Below are 16,268 nucleotides of genomic sequence, written 5' to 3'. Positions count from 1 at the left end.
TTCCCATCACCTGAAGGACACCAAAGGAACATCCATTAGCCAAGGCTTTTCTCCTACAGGTCCTAAACTTGCACTTCATGAGCAGGCAAAGCCCTGGTGGGATGCTGCTGCTATTTATTTTTTAGTTGCAACAGCTCCACATGCCTTAGCCCCCCCCAACAAAAGGTCCCCACCCCTCGGGAAGCAGTGCTGAGCCCATACCCACACGTCTCACCTCCAAAAGCTCTGCAGTCTGGCACCAAGCAGCTCTGCACGCCGAGCCAACACTCATCTTTCCACCCCTGGGGACTTGTAAAACAGCTCACAGATACTCCTCGCACCACAAACCCACCCTTTCAACCCTGCTTCCCCCATAGCAGCCCATTTCCCAAATTTACTAAATCCATGAAGACCTTCCCACCAAGCTTTGGAGCAGATCCTGGAGTGGGAAATTTGATCTGGATGGACCCATGTCCGTAAATTCCTTTGAATCAGCTTGCCTGGACATAGCAAAACCCTAGCCTTTGCCCTAGTGCAAACAGAGCCCAACGAGCCAAAAAAACATCATTTTGGAGGAGCAACACCCACGATTCTGGTAGGGCTGAGCAAAGGGAGATGCCACCGAGAACTGGGAGCGACGTGCAGCTCTGTACTTTGGACTCAACTGCCCTCCAAGCACTAAGGCAATAAATCCGAGGGATCTGGGTTTATTCTCCTCCAAATCACTTTATTATATTGTGACTAATCACAAAGCCTTACAATGCTGCCGAGATTCTTTTAAAAAAAAAAAACACAAACAAACAACAAAACTAATACAGCGACGGTATTTGCCAGCTTTTGCTAAGACTTGTTTATCTAGCAGCTAGCGTGAGATTACACCAGGAAATCTTGCAGTCTTCAATTGGATTGTCACATTGGGTTTTAAATTTACCACAGTGGTGCAAAGACGGTGATTTTAACAGTGTATGATCCCCGTAACATTGCATCTACGTACGGATTTATAAAATTAAACCACTTTTTCTTTTTTTTAATTACATTTTTCTGCCAGCAGAAAATAATTCTCTTAAAAAGGCAAGAGCCACTAAAAACCACCCCCTTCCTCCCAGACTGCCCCCATCTTGCACTGTTCCAATTGCTATTCCCATGTGGGTCTCCGTCCCGTTGCCTTTTTAAGAAAATCCCCGTGTTTCTTGTGAACATGAAGGCTGGTCAAACCTTTCAAAGGCTGACTGAAGGGTCAAAGCCCCCAGCACTGAAAGAAAGGGTTAAAATCCCACCCTAAGGTCCCCAGTCAGAACAGGAGATGGATGAAAATGTGGGAGAGGGATTTCAGTATCCAAAGTAAGGCGTTGTATCCAGGTTCAGGTTCAGTCCCCCTGGCAGTAGCTGGCTTTTATGGGCTCAGCTGTTTTCCACCACCCCAAGAGCTCTGGGCAATGTGTTTTCCTTCTGCCAAAGCCTTTGGGGGGTGTGAGGATGAAACCCGAGCTCCTCCCAGCACTCCCAAGGAGGGTTGTGGGCTGGGTTTATGCCCCCATCGTCTTTGCACAGACCTCCCTAAACCTGTCTTGAACACTTAAAATTCACCCTGATGCAAGGCTGGATGTAGATCAGCCTGAGCAGGACCCCCCTACAAAATTTCCCTTCCCATCCCTGGGGCAGAGAGTGTGGGATTTGGGCTGGACTGAGCAGACACCTCCATGGGAGATGCTCCATCGAGTAGGTTGAAGGCTTCACACCCAGCATTGAGTGTTGCCTTCCCCTGCTCTCTTCTGGCCCGGAGATGTGGAAGAGATGTAGACTTGGAGGAGAAGTGGTTGTGGATGAGATGTGGACATGGGTGAGATGTGAATTAGATGTGGACATGGATGAGATGTGGATGTAGAAGAGACATGGACTTGGATGAGATGTGGGATGCCAGGGGCTCCCCCGTGCTTTGCCAGCATCTCAGAGTGAAGGAAAAATAAAGCTTTGAGGACCAGGTTTTTCATCAGGTTTCAGTTGGCAGCCAGGGAGCTGTGGGAGAGAAAAAAAAAAAAAGCCACAATGCTAGAATAAAATCAACCCCAAGATCCTTCCCCTAACAGTCAAATTGCTCCAGGGTTGCAGGCATCAGTGTTAATTCTTCCCTCGGCACGTTCTGGAAATTGCCTGACACGAGCCCAGCTGAGTCGCAGATGTTGAGTTCAGACAGGGAACGTCAGCCTAGAAACAGCTTCCTCTGAAGTCCTTGGGGTCTGCGTCTTGGCTCGATAAGGTCATTGAGATGAGAATCCTTGTCAAAATTTCCTCCCGGGCTCATTCGGAAAGGAAGGAGGGAGTTGGTTTTCTTCCAAAGCGAGGCTCCACGATCGCTTTGCAGCTCGGTTAATTTGCTTCATGGGAGGCTAGTGCCCGGGTGTTGGCAGACCCCTCTCTCCCCACTCCTCTTGCTTTGCTGCACATCATCTCCAGGCAACAAAAGGTTGAAAAGACAGGAGGCTGCCAAGGCTGGACCTAAAGCAATTTGACATGGAAAGGATCGAGATGGCAAAATAGGGAGAAAAGAGTGGGAAAAGTTCTCTACTTCCTCCAGGTTCATTGCACATCTATGCAAACAACATGTAAAAACCAGCACATTAGGAGCACCCTGCCTTCAGGTTTGTCTGGAAATGCTTCTTCAGACTGAAAGTGCACGGCAGGGAACAGGGTGCTGCTAATGAAGGCAACATCCAGAAGGCACTTCTTGGGGGATAATAATTAAAAAAAGGGGGAGGGTGAAGCGCGGGGTCGTAAGCCAACAGCTACGGAGCTGGGATGTTTTGGTGTGCGCTCTGGAGAGGCGTAGCTGTGCTCCTGCAGGCGTGTTTGGGGCAGGAAGGTTTGCTCCAGAGCAGCTCTTCTGCCCTGGGACACACAGAGCAGCTCAGTCCCATTCTCCCACAGGGCTGCGTGCTGGCCCTCAGCACCCCAGGGTGCAATCTGGAGCCTGCAGGGGAGGCGGGCCGGGTTTGGCGAATGTATAAAATCCACGAACAATCAAGTCTTGGCATGTACAAATATATAAATTATCAACAGTTTTACAAAAGGCACACTGCAAGCCATCTCAGTCCGACACCTGTACAAACCCCGCGGCCCCCCACCCTCCCACCCCAACTCCCCCATCCCTTTTTTCTCCTCTTTCATCACAAAACGTAAGGCGCTGCTGCTACGGCCCCGTGGCTGTCGTGGCAGCTGAGGACCTCTTTTTTGGTCACCCCAATTTGTCGGTGGTACTGTCCTTCTTTGATGGTCCTAAGACACTGTACGTTCTTCCCCAGGGTGATGCTTTTGATGGAGGGCAGGTATTTCAGCACAGTCTTTGGCAAGGATGCCGTGCCTGTCCCAGAGAGGTTGAGCTCCTGTAGGGAGTTCAAGCCAAAGACAACATCGGCAGTCAGTGACCTCAAATCGGGATTGCTGGATAAATCCAGAACTTGGAGGGCTGGCAATTCCTTGAAACCATACGGAGATAACTCTCTGAAGCCACGCAGGCCGCTGAGGGATAAATGAATCAAATCCGTCAGCCCCACGAAGTCTCCTTTCTCAATCTTGACTAGAGGGTTCCCATCGAGATTTAAGTATCGGAGGGGAATGCCCTGGAGGTTGGGCACAGATGTTAGCCTGTTTCCAGAAAGATTTAAGTTCTGGATGTTGGGGATGCTCTTCTCACGGTGCCTGGTAATTGTGCTGAGCATGTTATTGGATAGATCCACATTCAGGGGTTTTCCTTGACCTTTGGAGGCAAAAACGTCCATTGCTATATCCAAAAGCTTGTTATTGCTCAAATCTATGTCACCCAGAGGAGAACTGGAGAAACAGTCCTCTGGAAGGACTTCTAGAGAGTTGTGACTCAGATCCAAAGACTCCAGGTAGCGAAGCCTGGAGAAGGTTGTGGAGGAAATCTTGGCAATTTTATTGTAGCTGAGGTCAAGACTCACCAGGGTGGTGTATCCGGGGCCAGTAAGCATCGATTCATTGATTGTTTCCAATTTGTTTGAAGACAGATCCAAGTAGGAGGTATCCAGAGGGATTGGGACGGGAACGATGTGCGAGCCTATGCCGCTGCAATCCACTTTGGTCAGGCTAAAGCTGTCGAAGAGACCAAAGCTTTCCACTTCACAGTGGCAGCCGGGGAAGCAGGTTTTGGTGGTACCAAAACAGGGAAGGAGAAGCAGCAGGTTGAACCAGGCTGTGAACTGCATTGTTGACCTGGAGAACAAGAAAGTAGATTTAATTGCCTTTACTTTACTGAAGGCACATAATGGTTTGAGTTCTGTCTTCACAAAGAGAAAGACTAAATACACCCTTAAATAGCATGTATGCCCCAAACACCGTGTTTCTCATGTCGTGAACCCCAGTGGGAACTTAATGTAGGAAGAAAACGGGTCAACAGCCTTTGCAGAAATAACCAAGTTAACATACAATTGGAAATTCGCTGTAAGAGCAACAGGCTGCCTTCAAGCAAAATCTACACAACGTGCACCCTGTCAGCTAGACTCTTCAACATGAGGCTAAATGGCAGCTCTGAGCCTTTTCACAGCCCAGAGGACTTCAGCACCCAGATCTCACCATGTCCCACCCAGAGGTCAGGGCATCCACGGGTGTTTTGGGAGCACCTGGCTTCAAGAGCAACCAGGTTGAGAGAAACCAGGTAGCAGAAATCATTTAGGCTGTGCGTTCAGTGAGAGCTTTAGGCATCCAAAATGCCCATCAAAGCAGGGAAAACCAAAACTGTTCAAATTTCCTATAGGTGACGGAGGGAATGGCATCATCAGAGCATCCTCCAAGAGGAATGCCTCTAGATGGTGGCAGGCAGGACAAAACCCACTGCTCCCTCAAAGGCATCGAGTGGGGAGAGCCAATTTGTTTCACGTAGACTCCCTGGGGAGTGTTCGCTAATTACATTAAGTATTCTCCCTGATTAATGCTGCCAGCAAGCGAGGAGCTCTCTCCACCCCTCTGGTTTTGACCTTCCTCCCTCTGAGACATTTCTGCCCCTCTGTTGCTGAAAAGGGCTGATCTGCAGGTCCCCTGCTTTGTTCCCCTTTTCAGATCATATCCTAACAGCTCAGCCACAGGTAAATGTGACCGCATGGTTTCCAGAGCCAGACAAAAACCCTTCAGCTTTACCCCTTGAGGGTAAATCCAGCATGGTCATCCTGGCCCCATGCTTCTTCTCAGGAGACCCACCAGGGCTGACTTGCCAACAGGCAAAAGAAGTGCGAAAGGAAAAATGTATTTACAAAAATATCGCCCTGATCACTGGTATGACTTGTCTGGGAGCAACTCCCAGCCCTCCTGAAAACAGAATTTGGGACTCAGACCAAAAAGCCTGCAACCAGAGCATTGCTAAAGGCCAACACGCAATCCTCTGGGGTACATTATTCTGCAGAAACAACAAAAAAGCTGTAAGATGAGCCCTAGTCTCATCTCATCTCAATGGTTTCTTGAGAAAACACACGTGTCTGCAGACGGGATGCAGGGGATAGGAGGGGATAGGGCTGCTTTCTGCAGACACGCGTCCAGATATCCCTTTCTTAATGACATCAAGGTTGATCCACCCTGTTTCTCTGCATACAGACCACAGCTTGCTCCATTTTGTAGCCACTCCTAAACTAAAAGCTGTTTTTAATATATATATTTTTTAAACACACTGAAACGTTCCATTACCAGGGGAAATGAGAGCAGTGGGGAGCCCATTGGAAAATAATTAAAAAAAAAAATAAAAATATTAAACGTTTCACCTACGGTGAAGCACCTGCACCAGTGTCACCTCAGTATCCTGGTGGCTCTTCTCCCACTTCCCTCCCAGTGTCTATTCCAACTCAAGGTCTCAACAGGTAAAGTGCCTCCTAAATCCTCCTTTGAAACTCCAGCTCAGTTCCTCCTGGCATCCCCTTGGCTTTGGTGGGAGCTGGATCAGACCCCATCAGGTGCTTATGTGGCAGCCGTTTCCTTTTCCCTCCTGGCAGCAGCACCCCAAGATCTCCCTTTTTGGCTTTGGGACTGCTTTGCAGATAAGATACGATCCGTTACTACCAGATAAATGTCCCTTACAGAGCAGCATGAAACAATTCTCGGCTAACAAGCTACTTGGCCAGTTCTCCTAAAAGACAGGAGAAATTAAGGTGCTGGTCACCTTCCAGTCCAAGGAAGAGACTCTTGTATTGCCAGATAATCAAGGAAGAGCTTAGTCAGGTACGGGCATGCTTTATTGCCGCATGGAGCAATCGATACAGCTCTTTGAAACGGGGCAGGAAACATGCCACAGGCATTTACAGTTCATCTGCGTACAGTGTGTATTTGAAACCGCATCAAATTGCCTTTGGACGGCTGCCTACGAGCTGCTCTGTTGATAGAGGCAGGGAGCCAAGGTATCCCCTCGCGAAAGAGAAACGAGTTGTCCTCCTGCAGCACTGGGGACGTTCACCCGGAGGCAACACCACGGCCCAGAAATCTCCAGCCCCAGCGCCTGGGATGGTGACCGAGAAAAGGGAAAAGCCACCAGGAGAAGACGACCACCCCTTGGGTTGGTTTTCCCTGCTTTCCTCGGGGAGCTTTTCCCTTCTGATTTTAAAAACAGATCACAGAGGAAACCTGGGTTTGGGGTGCAGGAGGGGAAAGCCCTGCCGTGGTGGTGTTGCAAAGTCCCACTTCCCACTGCACTCATTTTCCTCCCTCTCCTATTCCTTAAACCCTTTTCTCACTGCTCCAGTGATCCACAGCTGAGACTTTGCCACCTTGTGGAACCAGAGAATCATTTAGGATGGAAAAGACCCTTAAGATCATCAAGTCCACCCATCACCCAACACTACCAAGTCCATGTCCCTAAGCACCCCATCCACATGTCTCTTAGATACCTCCAGGGATGGTGACCCCACCACGGCCCTGGGCAGCCCGTTCCAATCCCTTAAGGACCTTTTCAATGAAGAAATTCTCCCTGATATCCAATTTAAACCTCCCAAAGAAACCTGCTTCCCACCCGGGAGGGATCTGCAGTCACATCCCACCCTGAATAGAAGCCTACACCTCAGGGACTCATCCTCTCATTGGGGTTGACGAGATGCAGGTGATCTTTGAGTAGACACCCCAGGTTGTCTGTTTGATAGGGTGAAGAGAAAGAAATCGCTCCAGAATGGGGTGAAACCCACCAAAGACGAGACCCATGCTCACCCATCCAACAAAAACTAACCTTTTTTTCCCCATTGGGGGTTAGTTTTCCAGCAAATTTTCCTGCCCAGCTGCAGGATTACAGGAATGGGGAAAAGAGGTGGTCCCCTGGCAGAGCAGATCTGTGTCTAAGGCACAGATGTGGGTAGAGTTTCCATTTTTTTTTGTGAATTTGCAGCTTAAACTGGAGCATTCTGGCTTAAGAGCAAATATAGCAGCCTTTAAGGGCAAGAGGCAAAGGGGAAGGGCAGGAGTCCCGCTCCTGCAAATAAAGCGACTGCTTTAGCGGAGGGTGGAGGAGTTGTGCAAGCATCAATATTTCATCGAGGCAAAAGTTTTGGGGATTCTCTTCAGCCTCCTGCATCAGCCAAGAGAACAAAAGGCAAAATCTTCATAGGAAGGCCCACGAGGCCCACTTGGCTGCCTCTAGCAGAGGGGGGCAGGGGAAAGGGAATGCTATTGGAAAATGTAGCGAGCTGCATGGGATATGATAGAAGCCATAAATCCTCCAGGCTGCTAAAGAAAAGGAGGGAAAAAAATAAAAAAGACAGAGAAAAAGTTGGCTCTTTCTCTATAAATACTTGGGAGGCTCCAAGACGCAGCTGGGACGGCAGCTCCGCAGTGCCAGGATGCTCCTGAGGCACTTCTTAAACAACAGAACTCCTTTGGAGAGTTTTTTTTTTTTTTAATGTTTTCCTTAATTATTGTGTCAAACAAGATCAGGTGGGGCGCAGCACCAGTGCCAGCCGCAGTTCTCCGGTTTGGGCTCCAGCGGGCCGAGCCCGAGTGACGCCGCAGCCGCAATCACAGCCAGGTCTCCGGATCCCAAACAGCAGCGTGAGCACACAACAAAACTGGCTCCAACCAGCCTACGAGAGCATTAATGCCCTGTCTCACATCACGCACTCCTCCCGTGATAAAGAAACTGCTGCTGACAACTTTTCTCTCTTTTTTTTTTTTCCATGAACCCATCGAAAGTAAAGGTCATCCAGGTTTTTGCTCTTCCCTGAAGCAGCCCCCATGTTCAAAGAGCTGCGTGTGCCCCCTCTGCAGAGCTCATTAAACCAATCCGTGCTTCTTTATGGGGACGTTTTGGTGTAGATGGGACCCGTAGATGTAAAATTTCTGGTTTTAGCTGTTTTGGGGTCCTGGTTTTACACTTGTGTCTTCCTACGCTTAGGAAGAGAGTTAGTGAGATCCAACATATCTGTTTGTGAGGTTTGATCCTGCATTTATTTTGATGGGTTTGGGGAGTTCATGGAGTTACTGTAGGTGCTGGTGACAGCAGGATAGGGGCTTGTCTCTTGGCACTTCTAAATTCAGCCCGATTTATCAGTCCCCTCTATCAGGAGCCGTTGCTTGAGTTGCTTTTGGGAGATACGTTATCAGAGATGGTTTTACCAGCGTGAAGTGCCACTCAGCCCCTGGGACAGCAGAATTAGCCCTTGTGACCCTGGGTAAAGAGGCACCGAGGGCATGAAGAGGAGCTGAAATCATCCCATGGATGTTTTTTGCTCACTTGGGAAAATCGGGATTAAATACAGGGCAGGAAAAGGGGAAAAAAAAATAAAAATTCCTTTCCATTTTAATGACTTCTGATATTGGATGTAAGCCCGCCTTGTTTGCATCCAGTCAACAGCCCCACCGCCAAGGGGGAGTCGTTAGCAAGTAATTAACCCAGTGGGGTTGGGAATCCAGGCTATGAGACAATTTTAGGCAATAGGCCTATATTTTGGGGATGGAAATAACCGCATTGTCAAGTCTATCATTACAAGACTTGGATCTCACCAAAAAGCAGGGAATTTGGGGTGAGGAGAGCCAGAAGGGCCAAGGAAGGGAAAACCAAGACCCCACTCTTTGTTTCCCCCCAGAGCTTCCAAATTTCCATCTATTTTTGTCACCTCCAAGCATGGAGCAGCAACTGAGCCAAAAAACTATTTACCCACATCCCAGAACTGTTCTCCATCCTTTAGGGTGATTTTTATGGGCATTACAGGCGATGGGATGGGTAAGACGAGCAACAACAAAGCCAGACAAACCTTTAAGCATCAGAAGCGCTTTGCAAGCCCAAAGATAAACCAAGCAGCCCCTCAGCCCACCAGAAGAAGACACGTGGGGACGGTCAGGAGGGAGCCAAGCACCTCCAAACCCCACAGCAGCATTGCACCATGGGTTTGGTGTCACTGGTTTCAGCGACACCCCTTGCTCAGCTCAAACACCCTCTCTTTTTTTTATAGTCAGACTCATCTCCTTTCTTCACAAACAAATTGAGAGCCCTGTTAAAATAATCTTTTCTCTGACTGTTTATGTCATGAATCCCAGCTGCTCTGCAAGAGCCCAGGGGTGATTTATCATCTCAGGGCTCAAACCACTCACAGTTTATTCCACTTCGGCAACCCCAGGAGGAAACCGAGGTGCGGTGCGGGGTATTTTTGGCTCTGACAAGGGGAAACCTGCACGGGCAGGTTCGCCAGCCCACGGGGCGCCTTCCAGCTGATTTTACATCCATCCCCTGCCGAAATAGGGCCGGGAGCAACATGTCTCCAAAATATGTGTCATGGGAGCTCCCGGGGATTTCACGCCAGGCTCTAAGAGGTCGCTGCAAACTCCAGCACATTTGCGATGAATTCCCAAAACTGCCCCCAAATCCACCTTCCCTCTCAGCCATAACCTCTCTCGGGTTATAACCACTCCTCTTGGTGGGGAGAAAAAGTCTCCTGTGGCTTTTTGAAATTAATTTTGCTCAGGTGAGCTTTGCTTGTGCCCGGAGGAGGCGTTTCTGAAGCTACACACGAGAGCATCGTGGGCTCTCCATTGCTTCCTGACCACACCAGCCCCAGCACTGCTCAGCTTTTGGAGCATCTCCACTTTGGCACGGGCTTGTCCGTGGAAACCACCAGCCAGCACCACAACCAGCAGGCTGCTTCCCAGCAGCTCAGAGTGTGTGGGTACCCCAAAAATGCAGCAGCGATTAGTGTGACAGGGTACCCCAAAAATACAGGATTTCAGGGTTTTCAGGGAACATCCTTTCCCCTCCTGTCCTGCCATTCCTGGTGTCAGGACGTAAGAGCAAATAAAGCAACTAGCTGACGTGATTTTTTCAAGCATAAAACACCTTTTTTTTGGCTTTAATTAAGGCTCTTATTCTTTTGGCTAGCCAATTATTGAAAGCTAAAAGGATCCTAGGAAGTTGCTCCTCCAGCCCCAGCCCTTTACGATGCTCTCCCACACCTGCCTCCCAGCCTCAGCTGGTCCCGCTACCAGCTCCTGCTGTGTCCATGCTCCTTCATAACACTCCAGCTCCTGGAGACATGATATAATCCGAGAGGAATGCGCTCTGGGATGCTCCCCATGCACCAGACCAGGGAGAAACATTAAGAGGTACAGCATGGGGAGAGAAAGCCTCCTACACTCCTTGCTTTTAACTGTTCCCAGAGCTGCTTGGCCACGTTGCGCACCCGGAGCAGGTAGCTCACCCTTATCCTCCTGCATCTCCAAGGGCTTTCTCCTTCAAGCTGAAAGAGCTTTCCTCCAACAGGTCGCTGGCCAAAGTCAAAGGAAAAGCCCAGGGAAAAGAAATCCCCTGGGGCCAAAGCCTCCAGCCTCAACGGGAGGGATTTAAGAGGACCCCATGCAGATTTATCTCCCCAAAAGGCAGCAGATCCCAACCTCCCATCTCCTCAACACCCTCCCAGGGCTGCTGGCTTCAATAAGGGAGAGCAAATCAGAGAGGCAACGTTAGGCTGGATGCCCTTTGGTGCTGCCTTGGCCAGCCCATGATTTCTTTGTGGGCTTTTTTTTTATTATTATTACTTTTTATTTTTCCCTGCGCAATGAGCTCCAGGCCCCTTCGCCGCCCGTGGCTGTCAGCGTGCAGCTGCAGACCCTCCACGGAGGAGATAATAAATACAATCCTGGCCGTTATTGTTGCAAACAGCACAGCTGGAGGGAGGCTCCTGTCTCCTTCCTCTCCTGGCATCCGCCCCTGCCCCCAAATAATTCTTACAACGTGACCGCTGCACACAATGGGCCGCTCGGCGTGGTGGCCACCCTGCAGAGCATCTCCGAGGGATTTGGGAGCTGCCCCCACCCCGGCGAAGGATGTGAGATATTTGCTATGCCCAGCAGGTCTCCTGCAAGATTTGGAAAGGGTTTTGGGGAGGGGAAGGGGGTCTGGGTAAGGCTGACAAAGGCTTCACCAGCAGGGCATCGTCCCCACCGTGGTTCCTACACCAGATGCTGCTCAACTGCCCCTGTAACGTGGTGTTGTGGTGTCTCTTTAGCTTTTTTCCTCCTCTCCATGGCCTGCCTCTCCAGGGGGCTCTGCCCCATGCCCTGTCTCCACTGTCCCCATCCCTGTCCCATTCCTCAGTGACCCCTGTGCCACGCCATGATGACCCACATCACCCAGGACGCACAAAACCACCCCGCATTTACCATTTAACCCTGCTTTAAGCCAAATCCTAACCTGATTTGACCTGGTTTTGCTGAGCAATGCTTCCACCCAGAGCATGAATCTAACCATGTTCAAAGCCACCCCGTGATCCTGCGATCCCATGAGCTGGAGATGTCCTACAAAGAGCCTGCTCCAGGGTAGAGGCACCACACCTTGGTGGTCACTGAGCCTTTGCACCCGTATTAAATGGCTTTGGAGGAACTGCCTCCTCCATCCTGGTGTGGGAAACCTCCCTGCGTCCCTGGTTAAGGGAGGTTTTGGGAAGAAAGAGGGGATTTTGGGGCTGGGGTTGCATCCTGCCCTACCTGGAGAGCTTTGGATGTGGTGGGGGTGTGCAATCACAGCTGCCTGACCCGTGTGCCACAGCGGGGCTCTGCTTTTAAGTCTGATTTTTTTCCCGATGATCTCGTGTTCAAAGTCAAATTAGAAAGTCTTATTTCTTTCCCCTGCAGCTCACCTTTGAGAAAAAAAAATCTTCAAGGATCTACAGCGATTCCTGACAGAGGAATCAGAGCCCTTCATCCCCAAGTCACCTGCTGGCTCTTGTCCCTAGGAGGTCCCCCGCTTTTCTCCCATGAGTGGGGACCCCTCTTCCTCCAGGAGGACTTTCCCTCACCCCTAAAAACCAGCTCTGCTCCCCTCTCCCACCCATCACAACCCAGGAATCAAACGGGAAGGCGACAAGTCAGCATCACAGATAGCTAAAAAGAAGCTGGCGAGGGGGAAAGGGGAAGGAAAAGAAACCCCGCAGATGCCAGAGCTCAGCTCTTACACTGAGCACATGGCCCTCTGCTTGGCTGCAGAGGAGATAAAGTGCTTTTTTTTTTTTTTTCTGCTTTTTTCTTTTTTTTTTCCAGTTTGCCACCGCTCCAACAGGCTGTTGGGAGCCTGGTTAATGCTAGGCAGGAATGTCCCGCGCTCAGCAGCCAGGTTGAGTTAATCTCTTGCAGCCTTTCCCGAGCAGGGGGAGGCCAGGGTGATTCCCAGAGCAGGCATTTTCCTCCCCCCCACCCTCCACCCCTCCTTGCTGCACAGCTTCCAGGAAATTTAAAAAATAAATAAAAAATTAGTAATAAATTGCAGCAGGAATGAGAAATCTCAAGGCTTCTCCTGTAATGAATGGCGCTGAGCCGTGCCTGCTCATCCGTTCGCCGCCACGGGTCCAGGTGCCAAGTTTTGATACAAGAAAGGGCTTGCTCGAGCCAGCCTTTATCTCTTCCCGGCCCCCAACATCTCCACGTTTGTTCGTTTCGGAAGTTTCTTTTGATACCCTGCCAGGCCGCCAGCACCGCTGCGGCTGCTGCGTGCCCGCTCCCCGGGGGCGCCGGGGGTCAGGAGGGCTGCGGACAAGGATGCTTTGTCTTAAATCCCCCCCTCCAGCCTCTGCTTGTCCCCACCAACTGAGCAGGGAGGAGGGAGAAGAGAGGGAAAGAAGAAAAAAAAAAGCACTTAGGGATGGAGGGAAAAGTGTAAACCTCCGAAGCCGGGGCCTCACCTCCTTTTCCCAGCTCCGTCTCGCGCCGGGGTGGCACCCGCTGCTGCCGGCTGCAGGGGGGAGAGCACGGGATGCTCCTTCCTCTATTAGGAAAAAAAATAAAGACAAAAGCTTTTACATTTTTGCATTGTTTTACAGCTCTTCTCTTCCTTTTTTCCCATCCTTTTTTTTTTTTTTCTTATTTTTTTTTTCTTTCCTTGGAGCCAAGCTGGAAAAAGAGGGGTGCTGCAGACCCCTCACAGCCTTTTCCTCTCCAGAAAATGAAGGTCCCCTGGGGGTGTCGGTCACATTCTCATCCCCCCCAGGCATTTTTCCATTGCTCCCTACTGCCTCTTGGAGCAAAACCCCTGATTCCTTCCCAGCGGGGTGTCTCCCACAGCACCCAACCTGCCCCGAGCTGCTCACCCCGTGCACCGGCTGCCTCCAGGACCGGAGACTGGTGGTGGCTGAGCTCAGGACCCTGTTTATAAACCACGTGTGAGCAAGCACCTCCTGTGTCCCGTGGCCTCTCCGGGGCTGGGGCTGGCTCCCAGGGGATATAAAGACACCGGAGGCCGGTGTGCAGGCGGCGTAGTGGTGGCCACGACCCACTTTGCCTTCATTTTCGCTTCCTGGAGCAGCCACCCGAGTTTAACTCTGCAAATCCTGGGAACGTACCAGGCTCCCTCCAGTCCTCTCAGCCTCTCCTTATTCCCAGGAAAACCACCGAGGCGTTGCTCTAAATCTGCCTTTCCACCGCGCTACCGCCGCAATAACGCCCCGCGCGCCTCCAGCCGGGCTCCGGAGCGGGGCTCAATGCAAGATTTCAGCCACGGGCACCGGCTGCTTTCCGCAGAGCAATGGCACAGTGTCCGCGGGAGACAAGTTTCCCACTGTAACTCCACTGAATGCGCTTATTCAGGCTCACGGCAGCTGATTTAGCACGGCAGGCACCCGGGGAAATCTTTCAGCTCCAAGCCGCCGCCACCGCCACCAACGCTGCTCAGCTCGGCTCTCGCAGGGCTCTCACTGCTCTGGGGCTCAAACACCTTCAATTAAATCATTTTGGGGCTTTGCCCCACAAATTAACCACGATGGGGAACGGCTGCAAGGCCACTTTCCCAACGCCTCGACTCTTTTCTCCATCCTCCACCCCTCTCTCCATCCTCGCTGCTCCCTGCTCGGGCTCATCCCCGGCGGAGGAGCGAAGTTTCCTTTTGTCTGGAGAGGGCCGACACGTGTTGTGGGTGACTGCCCTAATAAATCTGCCGGGCTCCGGGGCTTTTAACGCCTCCGGCATTAATAAGAAGTTTCCATGGAGCTGCTTAAAAGTTTACAGGGTGTGTGTGTGTGTGCGCGCCTTAGCAGGGGAACCCCGTGCTTTTTGACCTCCTGCTTCAAAAGTCACAACCGGCAGCCTTTTTTTTTTTTTTCCTTTTTTCCCAAGAAGAGAACCCGACAAACAAATAAATCCTGGGTTGCTTCCTCTCCCTTCCCCCCCTCCTTCCCAAACACACCTTCCCCTCCAGCTTAATCCACTTAGAGGCAGGGGAAATTCCCGGGTGGGGAGCTTTGCCTTGTCCTTATCTGAGCCCCCCTGCGCCTCTTCGCCCCATCCCAAATCCCCCCCCCCATTTTTGAAGCTTTGCCTAAGCTTCCCTCCCGATTTTTCTCCCCTTACCTTTTAGGGTGAGCAGCGAGCCCCTACGAGCTCCTACAGCACGCGAACCCGAAGGGGAAAAAAAAATTAAAAAAGGAAAAAAAAAAAAGAAAAAACACCAAAAAAAAAAGAAAAACCCCAAAGGCTCCCCGCTGGAGAGGGGAGGGAGGAAGGCAGACAGGGAGCCCTGTGTGAAATCAAAGCCCTGAAGCTGGGCACGGGAGGCGGTGCGGAGCCTCCAGCTGCTGCTCGGATTACTTTGCAGCCGTGGCAAGCCCGATTGCTCCGCAGCCACCATTGCACGGGGAAGGAGAAGGGGGAAAAAATAATAAAAAATAAATATAAAATAAAATAAAACCCAAACCCGGCCGGAGCCGCGCGTCCTGCCCCGGCTGCAGCTCGCGGGGAGGGAACGGGCAGGGCTCGGAGGAGGGGGGGGGGGGGGTCGGACGAGGCTCCGCACCCCAAATCCCCCCCTTTTGGGATGCCAGGGGTGGGGGGAAAGTGGTTTTCCTCCCCGCCGGAGCTCCGTGCTTCCCCTCTCCAGACATCCCATCTCTGCGTTTTTGGAGAGGCTGAGGTCCCACGCGGGGCAAAAAGTCGTGGCACCCCCAAAAGTTTCCTCGCTCGGAGGTGTTGGGGGGGGCTCAGAAGACCCCCCCCAGCTCGGCTTTGAGCATCCCCGGGGAGGCTCAGCACCCTCCCGGCCCCCCCATACAGCGAGCTCCCCCTTCCCCAGAATGGGGAATTGGGGATGGGGAGGGGGCTGCTGCTTTGTCGGCTGCCTGTAAGCGTGGGGAGGGGATTGAGGGGGGTCGTGGGGTGGGGAGGGGGACACTCACCGGGGCCGGGGTCGGTTCCCACCCCGGGGCTGCTTCCCACGGCCACGCAGCGCCGGTTCCCACGGCGGGGAGCGGGCGCCGCCGGCAGCCGGCAAGAGCAAAGCCTGGGGGCCGGGTGTCCCCTTCCTCCCTCCTCCTTCTCCTCCTCCTCCTCCTCCTCCTTCTCCTCCCTCCTCCTTCTTCTTCTCCTCCTCCTCCAAGGCGTGCAGCTGGCCGGGCAGGCGGGCTGCCCCCTTCCCCGCAGGAGGAGGGAGGAGGGAGCTCAACAGATGGCTGCACACAAGGGAACATCTGGGAGGAGGAGGAGGAGGAGGAAGGAGGCAGGAGGCAGGACTTGTACTCGGCTGGGCGACTGGCAGACCCCACTTCTCTCTTTTTTTTTTTTTTTTTCCCTTAAAAAAAAAGGGGAGGTCTCCAGCCGGCATCTGCTGCCCTGCATCCCCCTCCCCGGGTACAACCCTTTGTAATCCCGTTGCTTTTGTGGTCTCGGTCCAGAATTACCCTCAGCCCTATTTCCAGTCCTTCGTGTATTATAGCAGTGGGTCCTGTTCCCAAACACCTCCTGTACACAGTTTTCCAGGGACAGGTTCAGATTCGGCACCCCAAGGTGCTGAGCAGGACAAGGCAGCACCAAGGGCTGAGCACCCAGACCAGACCCCAGCTGCT

General features: G+C 51.8%; 1 protein-coding gene across 6 annotated transcripts; it reads right to left on the bottom strand.

Moving 5' to 3' along the window:
- Positions 1-685: 685 nt before the first annotated feature.
- Positions 686-15,787, bottom strand: TSKU (tsukushi, small leucine rich proteoglycan). 6 transcript variants are annotated; one of them, XM_068695551.1, is made up of 4 exons: positions 15,603-15,731; positions 14,782-14,814; positions 13,122-13,204; positions 686-4,209 (listed from the first exon to the last, which is right to left on the bottom strand). In XM_068695551.1, exon 4 carries the CDS (start codon positions 4,200-4,202, stop codon positions 3,144-3,146), a length of 1,059 nt encoding a protein of 352 aa, XP_068551652.1. In that variant the 5' UTR covers positions 4,203-4,209; positions 13,122-13,204; positions 14,782-14,814; positions 15,603-15,731; the 3' UTR covers positions 686-3,143. The 6 variants fall into 6 exon arrangements, with proteins under 6 accessions (XP_068551652.1, XP_068551469.1, XP_068551561.1 ...); XM_068695368.1 differs by lacking the exon at positions 14,782-14,814 and having other exon boundaries at positions 15,603-15,787; XM_068695460.1 differs by lacking the exon at positions 14,782-14,814 and having other exon boundaries at positions 13,122-13,202; positions 15,599-15,697.
- Between the last annotated feature and the right edge of the window lie 481 nt (positions 15,788-16,268).

The sequence above is a fragment of the Anas acuta genome, chromosome 1 (assembly GCF_963932015.1).
Source record: "Anas acuta chromosome 1, bAnaAcu1.1, whole genome shotgun sequence".
In the NCBI taxonomy this organism is placed as follows: domain Eukaryota; kingdom Metazoa; phylum Chordata; class Aves; order Anseriformes; family Anatidae; genus Anas; species Anas acuta.
This window is presented reverse-complemented; position numbering and strand designations above follow the sequence as displayed.